Genomic DNA, 20,000 nt, shown 5'->3' with positions numbered 1-20,000 from the left:
ACTTTTGTATGCACATTAAATCAACCAAAAATCCTGACTTTGGAGCAATGTTCACGGACTCTAGTATTTGGCTCTCTATTAGATGCAATGGTTTTCCGTATTGGGACCATGATTTATGTCCTAACTTGTTCATTAGTCCTCATATGGTAGGTACTTTTCCTTGTTGATGTCTCAAGAAGGGAAGAAACACACACACACACACACACGCACGCACGCACGCACACACACACACACACTCACTCGTATTTGTTACCTTCTTGAGACCGCATTTTTCAATGTGTATTTAACACATTAATAATATATACATACTATGCAAATAAAAAAAAGCTTGTTGTGAAAAATGAGTTGGAATTTCACAAGAAAAAGGTCACAATTTCACAAGAAACATTTAGAAAAACGGAACATTTGTGCAATATAATGATAAAGGTTGGAATTGTACTCAATAACAGTCGCAATTTTACAAGAAAAGCTGAACATTTTGGCAATTTTACTCGACAAAAGTCACAATTTTACAAGAAAACTTAAAGATGTTGGCAATATTATAATAATAATTGGAATTTTACTTGGCAAAATTATGACAAAAGTCAGCTGTTCACCTGGCGGGTTTTTCCGAGGATGAATAGGGAAGTCTTTCTTTAGCTTGTTTTCTCATATATTGCTGCCTTTGCACCTGTCAATGTTTACTTTTGTATGCACATTAAATCAACCAAAAATCCTGACTTTGGAGCAATGTTCACGGACTCTAGTATTTGGCTCTCTATTAGATGCAATGGTTTTCCGTATTGGGACCATGATTTATGTCCTAACTTGTTCATTAGTCCTCATATGGTAAGTACTTTTCCTTGTTGATGTCTCAAGAAGGGAAGAAACACACACACACACACACGCACGCACGCACGCACACACACACACACACACACACACACACACACACACACACACACACACACACGCACACACACACACACACACACACACACACACACACACACTTGTATTTGTTACCTTCTTGAGACCGCATTTTTCAATGTGTATTTAACACATTAATAATATATACATACTATGCAAATAAAAAAAAGCTTGTTGTGAAAAATGAGTTGGAATTTCACAAGAAAAAGGTCACAATTTCACAAGGAACATTTAAAAAAACTGAACATTTGTGCAATATAATGATAAAAGTTGGAATTGTACTCAATAACAGTCGCAATTTTACAAGAAAAGCTTAACATTTTGGCAATTTTACTCGACAAAAGTCACAATTTTACAAGAAAACTAATAATTGGAATTTTACTTGGCAAAATTATGACAAAAGTCAGCTGTTCACCTGGCGGGTTTTTCCGAGGATGAATAGGGAAGTCTTTCTTTAGCTTGTTTTATCATATATTGCTGCCTTTGCACGTGTCAATGTTTACTTTTGTATGCACATTAAATCAACCAAAAATCCTGACTTTGGAGCAATGTTCACGGACTCTAGTATTTGGCTCTCTATTAGATGCAATGGTTTTCCGTATTGGGACCATGATTTATGTCCTAACTTGTTCATTAGTCCTCATATGGTAGGTACTTTTCCTTGTTGATGTCTCAAGAAGGGAAGAAACACACACACACACACACACACACACACACACACACACACACACACACACACACACACACACACACACACACACACACACACACACACACACACACACACACACACACACACTCACTTGTATTTGTTACCTTCTTGAGACCGCATTTTTCAATGTGTATTTAACACATTAATAATATATACATACTATGCAAATAAAAAAAAAGCTTGTTGTGAAAAATGAGTTGGAATTTCACAAGAAGAAGGTCACAATTTCACAAGAAACATTTAGAAAAACTGGACATTTGTGCAATATAATGATAAAAGTTGGAATTGTACTCAATAACAGTCGCAATTTTACAAGAAAAGCTGAACATTTTGGCAATTTTATTCGACAAAAGTCACAATTTTACAAGAAAACTTAAAAATGTTGGCAATATTATAATAATAATTGGAATTTTACTTGGCAAAATTATGACAAAAGTCAGCCGTTCACCTGGCGGGTTTTTCCGAGGATGAATAGGGAAGTCTTTCTTTAGCTTGTTTTATCATGTATTGCTGCCTTTGCACCTGTCAATGTTTACTTTTGTATGCACATTAAATCAACCAAAAATCCTGACTTTGGAGCAATGTTCACGGACTCTAGTATTTGGCTCTCTATTAGATGCAATGGTTTTCCGTATTGGGACCATGATTTATGTCCTAACTTGTTCATTAGTCCTCATATGGTAGGTACTTTTCCTTGTTGATGTCTCAAGAAGGGAAGAAACACACACACACACACACACACACACACACACACACACACACACACACACACACACACACGCACACACACACACACACACACACACACACACACACACACACACACACTGACAGGGCGTGTTCGCTGGTTGCAGCGCACTTTTTTCCTGGTTCCTGTTGGGGGAGGAGCTAAACGTGTTGGGGAAGCTGGGCTGTCTTCTTTGTGTGCTTGGAAGCATCCTGCTCGTCATCCACGCCCCTCAGGAACAGGAAGTGACATCACTGCAGGAAATGAGCGCCATGCTGCTTCAGCCCGGTGAGTCGTCGTCGTCGTCGTCGGGGAAAGGGGCCGCCATGTTTGTTCCGGAAGTGTGACGGCGTCCCCGGGTTCAGGTTTCGTGGCGTTCATGACGTCCGTGTCGCTGCTCTGCGGCGGCCTCGTCGGCGTCTCGTGGCTGGCGCCCGGCGTGGCGCGCTCCAGCGTGGTGCTCTACGTCGCCATCTGCTCGCTGCTGGGAGCCTTCACCGTGTCCTCCGTCAAGGGCCTCGCCATCGCCATCCGCAGCGGTCAGACACGGCGCCCACACGCCGCCATTTTGTGCCTTCGCCCCCCTCAATTTATCTGCCTTGTTTTCCAGCCGTCCATGACGCGGCCGCACTGTCTCATCCTCTCACCTGGATCCTGCTGCTCGTCCTCCTCGTCTCCATAGTAACGCAGGTACTTTAGACACGCCTCCTCACGCTTCCCACTCCAATCATACGTGTGTGTGTGTGTGCAGGTGCACTACCTGAACAAGTCTCTGGACACCTTCGACACGCAGCTGGTCTACCCCGTCTACTACGTCCTCTTCACCTCCGTCGTCCTGTGCACCTCCGTCGTCCTCTTCCGGGAGTGGAACAATATGGCGGCCGTGGACGTCGTCACGACCATCGGCGCCTTCCTGGTCATGGTGGTGGGCGTGGCCATGCTCCAGTTATTCAAAGAGGCGCAGGTGTGTCCCACAGGTGTCGCCACTGGTTCCCCCCGCCCCCTCTAACCTTGATGTCGCAATGTGTGGCAGATCACCATGGCGACGCTGACCAATCAGCCGGCTCGGCCTGCGGAGAGGGAGGAGCTTGCGGACGCAGTTGCGGACAATGCGGGAGGGGCACGGAGAGGAGGCGGGGCCACCAAAGAGGATAGATACACACTGGTGGACAACATGGTGGTCGACAGTCGCCCCCCGGTGGCCAGTGAAGGACTGACAGTCTTCATCATCAGCTGACTCTTCCCACCTCACATGTTCTACATAATCATGTACAATTATATTTTTAAAAACATTTTGTCCCAAAACTGGTCTTTGATTAAATGACAACCTTCTGTTAGCCTGCGTGTTAGTTAGCATGTTAGCCTGTGTGTCAGTTAGCGTGTTAGCCCAGGTGTCAATTAGCATGTAAGCCTGCGTGTTAGTTAGCATGTTAGCCTGCGTGCTAGTTAGCATGTTAGCCCGTGTGTCAGTTAGCGTGTTAGCCCAGGTGTCAATTAGCATGTAAGCCTGCGTGTTAGTTAGCATGTTAGCCTGCGTGTTAGTTAGCGTGTTAGCCCGTGTATTAGTTAGCATGCTAGCCTGCGTGTTAGTTAGCATGTTAGCCCGGGTGTCAGTTAGTGTGTTAGCATCTGTGTCAGTTAGCATGTTAACCTGCGTGTTAGTTAGCGTGTTAGCACGTTTGTTAGTTAGCGTGTTAAACCGTGTGTCAGTTAGCGTGATAGCCCGTGTGTCAGTTAGCATGTTAGCCTATGTGTTAGTTAGCGTGTTAGCTTGTGTGTCAGTTAGCGTGTTAGTCCGTGTGTCAGTTAGCATGTTAGTCCGTGTGTCAGTTAGCATGTTAGCCTGCGTGTCAGTTAGCGTGTTAGCATGTTTGCTAGTTAGCGTGTTAGCCCGTGTGTCAGTTAGCATGTTAGCCTATGTGTTAGTTAGCATGTTAGCCCGCGTGTTAATTAGCGTGTTAGCCCGTGTGTCAGTTAGCGTGTTAGCCCGTGTCAGTTAGCATCTTAGCCTGCGTACCAGTTAGAATGTTAGCCTGCGTGTTAGTTAGTGTGTTAGCCCATGTGTCAGTTAGCGTGTTAGTCCTTGTATTAGTTAGCCTCTGTGTCAGTTAGCATGTTAACCTGCATGCTAGTTGGCGTGTTAGCACGTTTGTTAGTTAGCATGTTAGACCGTGTGTCAGTTAGCGTGTTAGCCCATGTGTCAGTTAGTATGTTAGCCTAAGTGTTAGTTAGCGTGTTAGCTTGTTTGTCAGTTAGCGTGTTAGCCCCTGTGTTAGTTAGCATGTTATCCTGCGTGTTAATTAGCGTGTTAGCCCGTGTGTCAGTTAGTGTGTTAGCCTGTGTTAGTTAGCATGTTAGCCAGCGTATAAGTTAGCATGCTAGCATGCATGTTAGTTAGCGTGCTAGCTCATATGTCAGTTAGCGTGTTAGCCCATGTGTCAGTTAGCATTTTAGCCTACATATTAGATAGCGTGTTAGCACGTGTATTAGTTAGCATGTTAGCCTCTGTGTCAGTTAGTATGTTAACCTGCGTGTTAGTTAGCGTGTTAGCCCGTGTGCCAGTTAGTGTGTTAGCCCGTATGTCAGTTAGCATGTTAGCCTGCGTGTCAGTTAGCATGTTAGCCTATGTGTTAGTTAGCGTCTTAGCTTGTGTATCAGTTAGCGTGTTAGTCTGTGTGTCAGTTAGCATGTTAGCCTCTGTGTCAGTTAGCATGTTAACCTGCGTATTAGTTAGCATGTTAGCCCGTGTGCCAGTTAGCGTGTTAGCCCGTATGTCAGTTAGCATGTTAGCCTGCGTGTCAATTAGCGTATTAACCTGCGTGTCAATTAGCGTGTTAACCTGCGTGTTAGTTAGCGTGTTAGCAAAGAAACACGATGATGTTACTTGAAACGTCTTTATTAGTATTTGTAAACAAGCACGTTCATGTGAACATTTATTCCAGGTAGCACAAACAAGAACAAGCTGGTGGTGAAATAGTCCAATCAGTATGCTAATTAGCTCCATTCTGATTGGCCCAAAGAGAAGTGGTCAGGGTCAATAGGTCGTGTGGGTGAATTCTCCGGTGAAAAAGGGAGAAGAGGAACAGGAAGAAGTGGAAGAGTAAGAAGAACAGAATGAAGATAGAGAAAAACAGGAGAAAGTAGAAGGCAAATAATAAAAGGAAGTAGATGAAGAACAGGAGGAAGTAAAAGAACAGGAGTTTATTAATTATTTTATTAATTTCCCTCGGGGACTAATAAAGTACTTCTGATTCTGATTCTGAGGAGGAAATAAAAGAACAGGATGAAGTAGAAGAACAGGACAAAGTAAAAGGAGAAAAGAACAGGAGGAAGTAGAAGAACAGGAGGAAGTAAAAGAACAGGAGAAAGTAGAATAACAGGATGAAGTAGAAGAAGAAGAACAGGAGGAAGTAGAACAAGAACTGGAGGAAGTAGAAGAAGAAAATCAGGAGGAAGTAGAAGAAGAACAGGAGGAAGTAAAAGGAGGAAAAACAGGAGGAAATAGAAGAAGAACAGGAGGTAGTAGAAGAACAAGAGGAAGTAAAAGGAGGAAAACAGGAGGAAATATAAAAAAAACAGGAGGAAGTAAAAGAAGAGGAATAATTAGAAGAACAGGAGGAAGTATAAGAAGACGAACAGGAGGAAGTAAAAAGAGGAAAAACAGGAGGAAATAGAAGAAGAACAGGAGGAATTAAAAGAACAGGAGGAAGTAGAAGAAGAGGAGGAAGTAAAATAAGAAGACGAATTCAGAAGAACAGGAGGAGGTAAAAGAACAGGAGGAAGTAGAAGAGCAGCAGAAAGTAAAAGGAGGAAAACAGGAGGAAGTAAAAGAAGAAGAGGAAGAATTAGAAGAATAGGAGGAAGTAGAAGAAGAAGAATAGGAGGAAGTAGAAGAAGAAGTATAGGAGGAAGTAGAAGAAGAAGAACAGGAGGAAGTAGAAGAAGACGAACAGGAGGAAGTGAAAGAACAGGAGGAAGTAAAAGGAGGAAAAATAAAAGGAATTAAAATAAGTGGGAGGAAGTATAAGAAAAAGAACAGGAGGAAGTAGAAGAAGAAGAATAGGAGGAAGTAAAAGAACAGGAGGAAGTATAAGAAAAAGAACAGGAGGAAGTAGAAGAAGAAGAACAGGAGGAGGTAAAAGAACAGGAGGAAGAAGAAGAAGAAAAGGAAGTAAAATAAGAGGAAGAATAGGGAGGGGAACAGGAGGAAGTAAAAGGAGGAAAAACAGGAGGAAATAGAAGAAAAACAGGAGGAAGTAAAAGAAGAAGAAGAGGAAGAATTACAAGAACAGGAGGAAGTAGAAGAAGAAGAACAGGAGGAAGTAAAACAACAGGAGGAAGTAAAAGGAGGAAAAACAGGAGGAAATAGAAGAACAGGAGGATGTGAAAGAACAGGAGGAAGTAGAAGGAGGAAAACAGGAGGAAAAAGAAGAAAAAGAAGAGGAAGAAGTAAAAGAAGAGGAGGAAATAAAAGAATAGGGATAAGAGCAGGAGGAAGTAAAAGAAGAGGGAGAAGAGCAGGAGGAAGTAGAAGGTAAAGAAGGATACAAAGTAGAAGACGTGTGTTGCCTTCAAGTGCACTCAGTTCATCTGTGCTGCCTCCTGTGATTGTCAGCCTGACTGCGTCCAATCAGGTGTCTCGCTGCTGGTCACATGACCTTGGAGGACAATCCCAAACTAGCAGCTTTGCTCATGCACGGTAAACTCTGAGCACCGGACCTCTGCAAGTCATGTGCCAACACACGCCCGTTCTCGCCCACCAGCCCTGAAGCCCCGCCTCCTGCGAACCTGCCCACTGTGACCCCGCCTCCCGCCAGGGCCATCGCCCCCAGGCCGCTGCTCAACATGGCGGCGTCGATCAGCTCCTGCAAGGAAACACACCGACAACGTCAGTGGGATTCAGGATGCGACAAGTGTGTGTGTGTAAGTGTGTGCGTGTGTGTGTGTGTGTGTGTGTGTGTGTGTGTGTGTGTGTGTGTGTGTGCGCGCAGCTATTAGTTTAATGATGTGTGTGTGCCTCCAAGGCAGTCGTCAAGATGATTGGAACAAACAAATCCCAACTTCCTTCATTTGCTCTTCATGTGAGTCTACTTCATCTTCATCTCTTATGTCATTATTGTTCATCGTCATCATCACTTCATTACTCATTTGTTCACTGCCCCAACTTCATTCATCCATTCATCACCCACGTTTTCTGCATTCATCCATCTATTCAGCATCCATCATGTATCATCCATCTATTAATCATCCATTCATTCATCGTCCATCCATTTTGCATCCTTCCATTCATCATTCATTCATTAATCATCCATTCATTCATTGTCCATCCATTTGGCATCCATCTATTCATCATTCATTTAATAAATATATATCTCTTCATCATCCATTCATTCATCATCCATCCATTTGGCATCCTTCTATTCATCATTCATTCATTAATCGTCATCCATTTATCATCCATCTATTCATCATCCATTCATGCATCATCCATCCATTTGGCATCCATCTATTCATCATCCATTCATGCATCATCCATCCGTTTGGCATCCATCTGTTCATAATGCATTCATTAATCATCATCCATCTATTCATCATCCATTCATTTGGCATCCATCTATTCATCATTCATTCATTAATCATCCATTCATTTGGCATCCATCTATTCATCATTCATTCATTAATCATCCATCCATTTATTATCCATCTATTCATCATCCATCCATTTGGCATCCATCTATTCATCATTCATTCATCAATAATCTATCCATGTATTTATCATCCATCCATTTGGCATCCATCTGTTCATAATGCATTCATTAATCATCATTCATTTATCATCCATCCATTCATCATGTATCCATTTGGCATCCATCTATTCATCATTAATTAATTAATCATCCATCTATTCATCATCAATGCATTTATCATTCATCATCCATTCATTCATCATCCATCCATTTGGCATCCATCTATTCAACATGCATTCATTTATCATCCATCTATTCATCGTCCATCCATTTGGCATTCATCTATTCATCATCCATTCATTTATCATCCATCTATTCAACATCCATCTATTCATCATTCATCAATTTATCATCCATCTCAACATCATCCATTCCTTCATCATCCATCCATTTGGCATCCATTTATCAGCTATTCATAATCATTTCATCGGCCATTTATTGATCATCCACTCATTTATCATCCATCGATTCATTCATCATCCATCTATTCTTTCATCATCCATTCATTAATGTTCCATACATTCGTTATCCATCTATTCATCATCCATCGATTCATTCATCATCCATTCATTAATCCCCCATATATTCATCAGCCACCCTTTTATCATCCATCTATTCTTTCATCATCCATTTATTGATTGTTCATAAATTATCATCCATTCATTATCCATCTAGTCATCATCCAATCATTCCTCATTTCATTCATCATCCATGTATTCATCATATCTTCCATCCATTTGTCACCCCTTCATCATCCATCGATTCATCATCCATCTATCCATTCATCCTCCATTCAATCATTTTCCATGCATTTATCATTCATCTATTTATCGTCCCTCTATTCAATCATCATCCATTTAATTCCCCATACATTCATCATCCATTCATTCATCATCAATCTATTCATCATTCATCAATTTATCATCCATCTCAACATCATCCATTCCTTCATCATCCATCCATTTAGCATCCATTTATCAGCTATTCATAATCATTTCATCGGCCATTTATTGATCATCCACTCATTTATCATCCATCGATTCATTCATCATCCATCTATTCTTTCATCATCCATTCATTAATGTTCCATACATTCGTTATCCATCTATTCATCATCCATCGATTCATTCATCATCCATTCATTAATTCCCCATATATTCATCATCCACCCTTTTGTCATCCATCTATTCTTTCATCATCCATTCATTAATGTTCCATACATTCGTTATCCATCTATTCATCATCCATCGATTCATTCATCATCCATTCATTAATTCCCCATATATTCATCATCCACCCTTTTATCATCCATCTATTCTTTCATCATCCATTTATTAATTGTTCATAAATGATCATCCATTCATTATCCATCTAGTCATCATCAATCATTCATCATTTCATTCATCATCCATGTATTCATCATATCTTCCATCTATTCGTCACCCCTTCATCATCCGTCGATTCATCATCCATCTATCCATTCATCCTCCATTCAATAATTTCCCATGCATTTATCATTCATCTATTTATCGTCCCTCTATTCAATCATCATCCATTTAATTCTCCATACATTCATCATCCATTCATTCATCATCATTCATCAATTTATCATCCATCTCAACATCATCCATTCCTTCATCATCCATCCATTTGGCATCCATTTATCAGCTATTCATAATCATTTCATCGGCCATTTATTGATCATCCACTCATTTTTCATCCATCGATTCATTCATTCATCATCCATCTATTCTTTCATCATCCATTCATTAATGTTCCATACATTCATTATCCATCTATTCATCATCCATCGATTCATTCATCATCCATTCATTGATTCCCCATATATTCATCATCCACCCTTTTATCATCCATCTATTCTTTCATCATCCATTTATTGATTGTTCATAAATTATCATCCATTCATTATCCATCTAGTCATCATCCAATCATTCCTCATTTCATTCATCATCCATGTATTCATCATATCTTCCATCCATTTGTCACCCCTTCATCATCCATCTATCCATTCATCCTCCATTCAATAATTTCCCATGCATTTATAATTCATCTATTTATCGTCCCTCTATTCAATCATCATCCATTTAATTCCCCATACATTCATCATCCATTCATTCATCATCAATCTATTCATCATTCATCAATTTATCATCCATCTCAACATCATCCATTCCTTCATCATCCATCCATTTGGCATCCATTTATCAGCTATTCATAATCATTTCATCGGCCATTTATTGATCATCCACTCATTTATCATCCATCGATTCATTCATCATCCATCTATTCTTTCATCATCCATTCATTACTGTTCCATACATTCGTTATCCATCTATTCATCATCCATCGATTCATTCATTAATTCCCCATATATTCATCATCCACCCTTTTATCATCCATCTATTCTTTCATCATCCATTTATTAATTGTTCATAAATTATCATCCATTCATTATCTATCTAGTCATCATCCAACAATTCCTCATTTCATTCATCATCCATGTATTCATCATATCTTCCATCCATTTGTCACCCCTTCATCATTCATCTTCCATTCAATAATTTCCCATGCATTTATCATTCATCTATTTATCATCCCTCTATTCAATCATCATCCATTTAATTCCCCATACATTCATCATCCATTCATTCATCATCAATCTATTCATCATTCATCAATTTATCATCCCTCTCAACATCATCCATTCCTTCATCATCCATCCATTTGGCATCCATTTATCAGCTATTCATAATCATTTCATCGGCCATTTATTGATCATCCACTCATTTATCATCCATCGATTCATTCATCATCCATCTATTCTTTCATCATCCATTCATTAATGTTCCATACATTCGTTATCCATCTATTCATCATCCATCGATTCATTCATCATCCATTCATTAATCCCCCATATATTCATCAGCCACCCTTTTATCATCCATCTATTCTTTCATCATCCATTTATTAATTGTTCATAAATTATCATCCATTCATTATCCATCTAGTCATCATCCAATCATTCCTCATTTCATTCATCATCCATGTATTCATCATATCTTCCATCCATTTGTCACCCCTTCATCATCCATCTATCCATTCATCCTCCATTCAATAATTTCCCATGCATTTATCATTCATCTATTTATCGTCCCTCTATTCAATCATCATCCATTTAATTCCCCATACATTCATCATCCATTCATTCATCATCAATCTATTCATCATTCATCAATTTATCATCCATCTCAACATCATCCATTCCTTCATCATCCATCCATTTGGCATCCATTTATCAGCTATTCATAATCATTTCATCGGCCATTTATTGATCATCCACTCATTTATCATCCATCGATTCATTCATCATCCATCTATTCTTTCATCATCCATTCATTAATGTTCCATACATTCGTTATCCATCTATTCATCATCCATCGATTCATTCATCATCCATTCATTAATCCCCCATATATTCATCAGCCACCCTTTTATCATCCATCTATTCTTTCATCATCCATTTATTAATTGTTCATAAATTATCATCCAATCATTCTTCATTTCATTCATCATCCATGTATTCATCATATCTTCCATCCATTTGTCACCCCTTCATCCTCCATCTAGCCATTCATCTTCCATTCAATAATTTCCCATGCATTTATCATTCATCTATTTATCGTCCCTCTATTCAATCATCATCCATTTAATTCCCCCTACATTCTTCATCCATTCATTCATCATCAATCTATTCATCATTCATCAATTTATCATCCATCTCAACATCATCCATTCCTTCATCATCCATCCGTTTGGCATCCATTCATCAGCTATTCATAATAATCTCATAGGCCATTTATTGATCATCCACTCATTTATCAACCGTCGATTCATTCATCATCCATCTATTCTTTCATCATCCATTCATTAATTTTCCATCCATTCATCATCCATTCATTATCCATCTGTTCATCATCCATCGATTCATTCATCATCCATTCATTAATTCCCCATCTATTCATCATCCATCCTTTTATCATCCATCTATCAACCATCTATTCTTTCATCATCCACTTATTAATTGTTCATAAATTATCATCCATTCATTATCCATCTAGTCATCATCCAATCATTCCTCATTTCATTCATCATCCATGTATTCATCATATCTTCCATCCATTTGTCACCCCTTCATCATCCATCGATTCATCATCCATCTATCCATTCTTTCTCCATTCAATCATTTTCCATGCATTTGTCATTCATTTATCGTCCCTCTATTCAATCATCATCCATTAATTAATTTTCCATACATTCATCATCCATTCATTATCCATCTGTTCATCATCCATCGATTCATTCATCATCCATTCATTAATTCCCCATCTATTCATCATCCATTCTTTTATCATCCATCTATCAACCATCTATTCTTTCATCATCCATTTATTAATTGTTCATAAATTATCATCCATTCATTATCCATCTAGTCATCATCCAATCATTCCTCATTTCATTCATCATCCATGCATTCATCATATCTTCCATCCATTTGTCACCCCTTCATCATCCATCGCTTCATCAGCCATCTATCCATTCTTTCTCCATTCAATCATTTTCCATGCATTTATCATTCATTTATCATCCCTCTATTCAATCATCATCCATTTAATTCCCCATACATTCACCATCAATCTATTCATCATTCATTCATCATCCATCGATTCACCATCCATTCATGATTTATTCATGAATCCCGCTAATAGTCATCATACATTCATCATCATCTATCCATAATACATTCATCATCCATCAATTTATTATCCACTCATTCATCACCCATCTATTTATTCATTCATTTTCCATATATCATCACCCATTCATCACCCACCCAACCACACATTGATTCATCCATTCATCGTCCGCCTGTTCATCATCTATCATCACCCATTCCACCAAACATTGATTCATCCATTCACCAAGGGTTAAGCCCCGCCTACACGGACGAGGTCCCGAGTCACCTTCATCCTCTTGGATTCCAAGCGAGACTTGTAGCAGAACTCCAACAGCGCCACCATCATGGCCAGTCCCAGTCCTCCAATCAGGATGTAGAAGATCCCCGCCACGTTGCTCAGGCTGAGAGCGCTGGTCTTGTCCTATCAGAGCGCAGAGGCGTTGGTCACGATGGCCATGCAACTTCCTGTTTGCGCGAGGGACTTCTCCGCGCGTTGACGCATTTAGCGCTCGGTCTCCATGGCAACATCATAGATGACATTCAATGACAGGGGCGTGGCCTACAGGAGGAGGCGTGCATACGTACGGAAGAAGGTCAAAGGTAAATGCCATGTCTTTTCTCTGATTGGCTGGAGATGACGTCGCCGCTCTTCGGTCCACATGCATGACCTCATCAGCATGCAAGTTTCCAAACTGTCATGTGGTCTATGCTCATGCCAGCGGTAACCATGGCAACGCTCACGTCAATCATGGAAGACTGAAGGACGCCCACGACAGATTGGAGACAAAAGCAGTTTGTTCCCTTTTTTTTTTGTCCTCGTGAGCAACGGAAAATGTGACCTTTGGTATCGTGGCCTAAAGGGGGCGGGGCGACTTCGGCGATGTCAAAACGTCACATTCCGCAGAGTGGGCGGGACTCTGCAGGCCATGCTGGATTTCATGCTAAACTACAGTAAGTGACGAGATCGCCCCTTTCCAAGGTGCGGCTGCAGGTCGGGTGCTGGAGGGCGGGGTGCCGGATGGGGATGCGGGGTGGGTTGGGGGGGTCCAGACCAAGACAAGCAGAGAGAGGCGGGCCAACTGACCTTTCTGCCGGAGTCCTTGTGTCCGCACTCGCCTTTGTCATACCACCACTTGTTTTTCAACTTGTCTAAGACGGCTTGTTCATTGAGCTTGAGAACTGCCAGGTTTACTGGGATTCTTCCAGCGGGGAGGGTGGAAGGGGGAGGTGTGGGGGGAATAACATAAATAACATTATCCATCCATGTTATCTTATGTTATTGTCAGACAAAAATGGCCGACCCGTGCGCACACCGCCACAACAAGAAGAAGACAAACGAGCAGACACACAGCAGGGAGCCAAAGTGCTGTACTCGCTGACTCCGCCTCCAGGTGTTTGTATTGTTGGGCGACGAGGCAGAAGAACACCAGCAAGGGGGCCGGCAGGGGCGTCACTAGCTTTTAAGGACAGGGGGGGCTTTGCCCCCAGGAGATGCACAGGATGCGAGCGAATGCTACGCACGAGCACAAAACTTCACAAACGGCTAACAAAGACTTAGAAATTATTCATTGTTATTATTATTATTTAAAAAAAATGCACGGGACGAAATGAAATGCTCCCCGGGACGATGGCTTTTAACCATATATTTTCTTTTTCTTTTTATGTATTTATTCATTTTACATTTTATATTAAATGTCTTGGTTTTTCCTCCCTCTGAAAATCATATTAAATGTTTAACAAAGCCATCCTATAATAATAAAACAGCTATTAATGTAACAATACAATAAAACAAATATATTTAATGATGTTTTTTTTCCATTATTTTAACAATAGGCTTATGTATATTACTTTATATAGATTCTACAAGAAACACAAAACTTCAAAAAATAAATGATTTACAATTGCACACACAAGGTTTTGTGCAGCTTCACTCATTGTTGTCATGTCTGTGTGATCAGGTTTTATTTTTGGACTTTTTGTGCAGTTTTGTTTTGTCACCATAGTTACCCATTAGTTTCACCTGTCATGTCATGCACCTGTTTTGAGTCACGCACCTGTTGTTAATCATGTCCATAAGTATTTAAGTTCATTCATTTTCTGTTGTTCATCCTGACGACCTCACACCACATTTATGCTCGACACATTTCTAACTCCTTTTCATGTCCATCGTTCACGCTGCTCCTTTTTTGTCCATGCCAAGTAAGTTTTCTTTATTCAAGACATAGTTTGCAAGTTTGTTTAATTGTTCATAGTTTCTGCCAATGTGCAAGTTTTGTGTTTATAGTCTAGTTTTGTACCTCCGCCCCTGTGCGCGCTTTTCGTTTATTCCTTTTTTGATAGTTTAAATTAAAAAAAAAGAATAAATGAAAGCGCGCACAGTGGCGGAGAACAAACTATGAAAAACAAAAAGACTATAAACATGGAACCAAAACTTACTTTGACAAGGGACATGAAGCAGGATCTTAGAGGAATGGACAGAGCATAAATGTGGTGTGAGGTCGTCAGGACGAACAACAGAAAATGAATGAACTTAAATACTTATGGACATGATTAACAACAGGTGCGTGACTCAAAACAGGTGCGTGACATGACAGGTGAAACTAATGGGTAACTATGGTGACAAAACAAAACTGCACAAAAAGTCCAAAAATAAAACCTGATCACACAGACATGACAATTGTAAAGGAAGATAATGTGCTTCGTACACCTGCAGGACCGCAAGCAAGGTCGCAGAGAAAATGCGGGCTGGAATTTGAGTGATGTGGGCATTTTCTATATGAACAAGTGGAATGGATTGGATACCGACGCACGAAAGGGGCTCTCTACCTTACGCTACGAAGTGAGGGGAAACTGAGTGAATAATAACAGGTTATATGATTATTTATTTAAACTCATATTTGGGCCACTTTATAATGAATATGTCGGCATTTATTTGTAAAAAAAAACCCAAAAAACACCAAATTATTTAGGGGGGCTTAAGAATATTTTAGGGGGGCTTGAGCCCCCCTAAAATAGGCCTAACAACGCCAATGGTCATGGGTAAAGGGGCGTGGCCTAACCGAGCACTGGCACTAAAGACGTAAACAAACAAACAAGCCAGAACCTTCAAAATAAAGGTATCGGTTGTAGCGAGGCGAGGTCGTGACGTGAATGTCTTTTTGAAGCTTCAGGACGGGAAAGTCTTTCTGATGTTCTTTCCTGTGTGTGTGTGTGTGTGTGTGTGTGTGTGTGTGTGTGTGTGTGTGTGTGTGTGTGTGTGTGTGTGTGTGTGTGTGTGTTCTTGTATTTCCACCCTTCTGGAGACATCAACAAGGAAAAGTACCTTCCATATGAGGACCGGTGACCAAGTTAGGACCGAAATCTTGGTCCCGATACGGAAAACCATTGCATCTAATAGAGCAGTGTTTTTCAACCACTGTGCCGTGAGATACAGTCCGGTGTGCCGTGGGCATACTTGCCAACCTTGAGACCTCTGATTTCGGGAGGTGGGTGGGTGGGTGGGGGCGTGGTCGGGGGTGGGGCGGGGCGTGGTTAAGAGGGGAGGAGTATATTGACAGCTATATACTGTGTATATATATAAATATATATATATACATATATATCTACATCCTGAAAATATGCAAACAAAACTGTGTTTAGATAATTGATACTTCAAACTTGCATAAATAAATCTTAAGGAATATAACATAACTTGGCTTCTGAGAGCTTCAAAATGTAATGAATAAAATGCTAAAGTTGTTGATAAACAAGCAATTATTTTAATAATTAAATATGGTCATTTTAAATGAATTATTATGATAATTTAAAATTAATTATTTCAAATATGTTTATTTTAATGTATAATTCTATGGCTGGATGTAATAAGGAGTCAGAAAAAATACAAATAAAAATACAATTAATTTTGATGTTTTTAGCAAAATATAGTAAAAATGTATTTAGTATTTTTTTTTTTTTTAATTAATAAATATATGTATTTTTAGGTAAGATAAACATAATAATACAATTGATCTCTAGTCTGGATGATTTAGTTCTTGTCACCCTGTTGTCCTCCCGTCGGGAAAAAAGGCTGTCCTCACTCAGGTCCGCATGGAACTGGAGGGGGCGTGGCTTCCAGCTCCGGCTGAAAATCGGGAGATTTTCGGGAGAATATTTGTCCCGGGAGGTTTTCGGGAGAGGCGCTGAATTTCGGGAGTCTCCCGGAAAATTCGGGAGGGTTGGCAAGTATGGCCGTGGGAGATTATCTAATTTCACCTATTTGGGTTAAAAATCTTTTTTGCAAACCAGTAATTATAGTCTGCAAATGATGTGTTGTTGTTGAGTGTCGGTGTTGTCTAGAGCTCGGCAGAGTAACCGTGTGATACTCTTCCATATCAGTAGGTGGCAGCCGGTAGCTAATTGCTTTGTAGATGTCGGAAACAGCGGGAGGTAGGGTGCAGGTAAAATAATGCTTAAACCAAAAATAAACAAAAGCTGAGTGACCCTAAGAAAAGGCATTGAAGCTTAGGGAAGGCTATGCAGAACCAAACTAAAACGGAACTGGCTACAAAGTAAACAAAAACAGAATGCTGGACGACAGTAAAGACTTACTGTGGAGCAAAGACGGCGTCCACAAAGTACATCCGAACATGACATGACAATCAACAATGTCCACACAAAGAAGGATAAAAAAAACCTACTTAAACAGTCTTGATTGCTAAAACAAAGTAGATCCGTGAAATATCGCTCAAAGGAAGACATGAAACTGCTACAGGAAAATACCCAAAAAATAGAAAAAGCCACCAAAATAAGAGCGCATGTGACAGGTCGTGACAGTACACCTACTTTGAGACTAGAGCTATAGTGATGCATTGTTGGTTATGGTTTAAAGTCATATCCAACAAAGACTTTTTAATGTCGACTGAGTTTCGTTTTTTAATGATTTCTGCCGGTGGTGTGCCTCCGGATTTTTTCAACGCAAAAAATGTGCCTTGGCTCAAAAAAGGTTGAAAAACACTGTAATAGAGAGCCAAATCCTAGAGTCCGTGAACATTGCTCCAAAGTCAGGATTTTTTGGTTGATTTAATGTGCATACAAAAGTAAACATTGACAGGTGCAAAGGCAGCAATATATGATGAAACAAGACGGCAGCTAAAGAAGGACTTCCCTATTCTTCTCCAAAAAAAAAACCACGCCAGGTGAACGGCTGATTTTACCACTTCCGGTGCTGAGGTAAGACAACCCGCGTCCCATATGTGACTATAGGATGAACAAATACACTATGGTACTAACACTATAGTGACCATTAACAGTTAGCTTCTACAGCTGTGTTGCCCAAAGTGCGGCACAGGGGCCATCTGTGGTCCGTGACTCGTTTATCGTCGGCCTTAAAGTTAAAAGTTAAAGTTAAAGTACCAATGATTGTCACACACACACTAGGTGTGGCGAAATTATTCTCTGCATTTGACCCATCACCCTTGATCACCCCCTGGGAGGTGAGGGGAGCAGTGGGCAGCAGCGGTGGCTGCGCCCGGGAATCATTTTGGTGATTGAACCCCCAATTCCAACCCTTGATGCTGAGTGCCAAGCAGGGAGGTAATGGGTCCCATTTTTATAGTCTTTGGTAGGCCGGGATTTGAACTCCCAACCTACCGATCTCAGGACGGACACTGTAACCACTAGGCCACTGAGTAGGTAAAGCACATTACAAACAATAGAGCTCTCATTTGCACCCCTGGTGGTGAAATCTATCAAAATTAGGGTGGTCCCAAAAAGGAGGGATTTGTCAAATCGACTGTGTGTCGGTTTTAAAAGTGCTCCCCCTCTGGTCAACATATGAAATAACAAGTGCGTGTGAAAATTTTAAGTGCACCCTTTGGCCAAAATTAATTTAAAAAAATAAAAAATAAATGTATATAAAGACATACTGTAATAACGAAGTAAATAATGAAGATTAAAAACCAATTACTACATTTTTTTTTTTTTACTAAAAGCTTACCTTTTTTATATTTGCATAGTATGTATGTATTATTAATGTTGTAAATACAAATATTTGTAGAAAGGGTGGTCCTAAAGAGGTAGGCATTTTTCGGAGGTCTCAAGAAGGTAAGAAATACAAGAATATGTGTGTGTGTGTGTGTGTGTGTGTGTGTGTGTGTGTTCTTGTTCTTGTGACATCAACAAGGAAACATACATTCCATATGAGGAGGTGTGAACAAGTGATGACATAAATCATGGTCCCAATACAGAAAAGCATTGCATCTAGTAGAGAATGTCTCATTTGCACCCCTGGTGGTGAAATCTATCAAAATGAGGGTGGTCCCAAAAAGGAGGGATTTGTCAAATTGACTGTGTGTCGGTTTTAAAAGTGCTCCCCCTCTAGTCAACATATGAAATAACAAGTGCGTGTAAAAATTTGAAGTGCCCACCCTCTGGCCAACATATGTAATGACAAGTGTGTGTAAGAAATTGAAATGCGCCCCCTTTGGCCAAAATTCATTCAAAATAAATAAATAAATATGTATATAAAGACATACTGTAATAACTTGAAGTAAATAATGAAGATTAAAAACCAATTACAAAAAAATAAAAACTAACTAAAAGCTTACCCTTCTTATATTTGCATAGTATGTATATATTATTAATGTTGTAAATACAAATCTTTATATATCTAGAAATATATATGTCGGTTTTAAAAGTGCTCCTCCTATGGTCAACATATGAAATAACAAGTGTGTGTAAAAATCTGAAGTGCTCCCCCTCTGGCCAACATATGTAATAACAAGTGTGTGTAAGAAATTTAAATGCACCCCCTTTGGCCAAAAAAAAAAAAAAAAAGATGTATATAAAGACATACCGTATTTTTCGGACTATAAGTCGCAGTTTTTTTCATAGATTGGCCGGGCTCCAGTGCGACTTATATATGTTTTTTTCCTTCTTTATTATGCATTTTCGGCAGGTGCGACTTATACTCCGGTGCGACTTATACTCCGAAAAATACGGTACTGTAATAACTTGAAGATGAAAAACCAATTACAAAACAATTAAAAATTAAAACTAACTAAAAGCTTACCTTTTTTATATTTGCATAGCATGTATATATTATTAATGTTGTAAATACAAATCTTTATATATCTAGAAAGGAGGGATTTTTCAAATTGACTGTGTGTCGGT

At 39.8% G+C, this 20,000-nt stretch overlaps 2 protein-coding genes across 6 annotated transcripts in view; one reads left to right on the top strand and one right to left on the bottom strand.

Annotated features, from left to right (window-relative positions):
* The window catches only part of LOC133607207 (magnesium transporter NIPA2-like), a 29,759-nt gene extending 26,124 nt beyond the window's left edge, over positions 1 to 3,635 (top strand). For all 3 annotated transcript variants that reach the window (XM_061961679.2, XM_061961680.2, XM_061961681.2), the window contains exons 5-9: positions 2,476 to 2,636; positions 2,714 to 2,887; positions 2,959 to 3,038; positions 3,100 to 3,312; positions 3,382 to 3,635. In XM_061961679.2, the coding sequence (XP_061817663.1) occupies positions 2,476 to 2,636; positions 2,714 to 2,887; positions 2,959 to 3,038; positions 3,100 to 3,312; positions 3,382 to 3,585 (832 nt within the window). In that variant the 3' untranslated portion in view covers positions 3,586 to 3,635. The remainder of the gene's footprint in view (positions 1 to 2,475; positions 2,637 to 2,713; positions 2,888 to 2,958; positions 3,039 to 3,099; positions 3,313 to 3,381) is intronic.
* Positions 3,636 to 6,963: 3,328 nt separating this feature from the next.
* Positions 6,964 to 20,000, bottom strand: part of LOC133607939 (glutamate receptor 1-like) — a 38,954-nt gene continuing 25,917 nt past the window's right edge. For 2 of the 3 annotated variants that reach the window (XM_061963004.2, XM_061963005.2), the window contains 3 exons: positions 13,936 to 14,050; positions 13,138 to 13,272; positions 6,964 to 7,213 (listed from right to left, as the gene is read on the bottom strand). In XM_061963004.2, the coding sequence (XP_061818988.1) occupies positions 6,998 to 7,213; positions 13,138 to 13,272; positions 13,936 to 14,050 (466 nt within the window). In that variant the 3' untranslated portion in view covers positions 6,964 to 6,997. The remainder of the gene's footprint in view (positions 7,214 to 13,137; positions 13,273 to 13,935; positions 14,051 to 20,000) is intronic. The other variant, XM_061963006.1, reaches the window with a different exon arrangement.

This window comes from Nerophis lumbriciformis, linkage group LG09 (genome assembly GCF_033978685.3).
Source record: "Nerophis lumbriciformis linkage group LG09, RoL_Nlum_v2.1, whole genome shotgun sequence".
NCBI classification, from domain to species: domain Eukaryota; kingdom Metazoa; phylum Chordata; class Actinopteri; order Syngnathiformes; family Syngnathidae; genus Nerophis; species Nerophis lumbriciformis.
The sequence above is the reverse complement of the archived record's forward strand: the minus strand, read 5'-3'. Positions and strand labels throughout refer to the sequence as shown.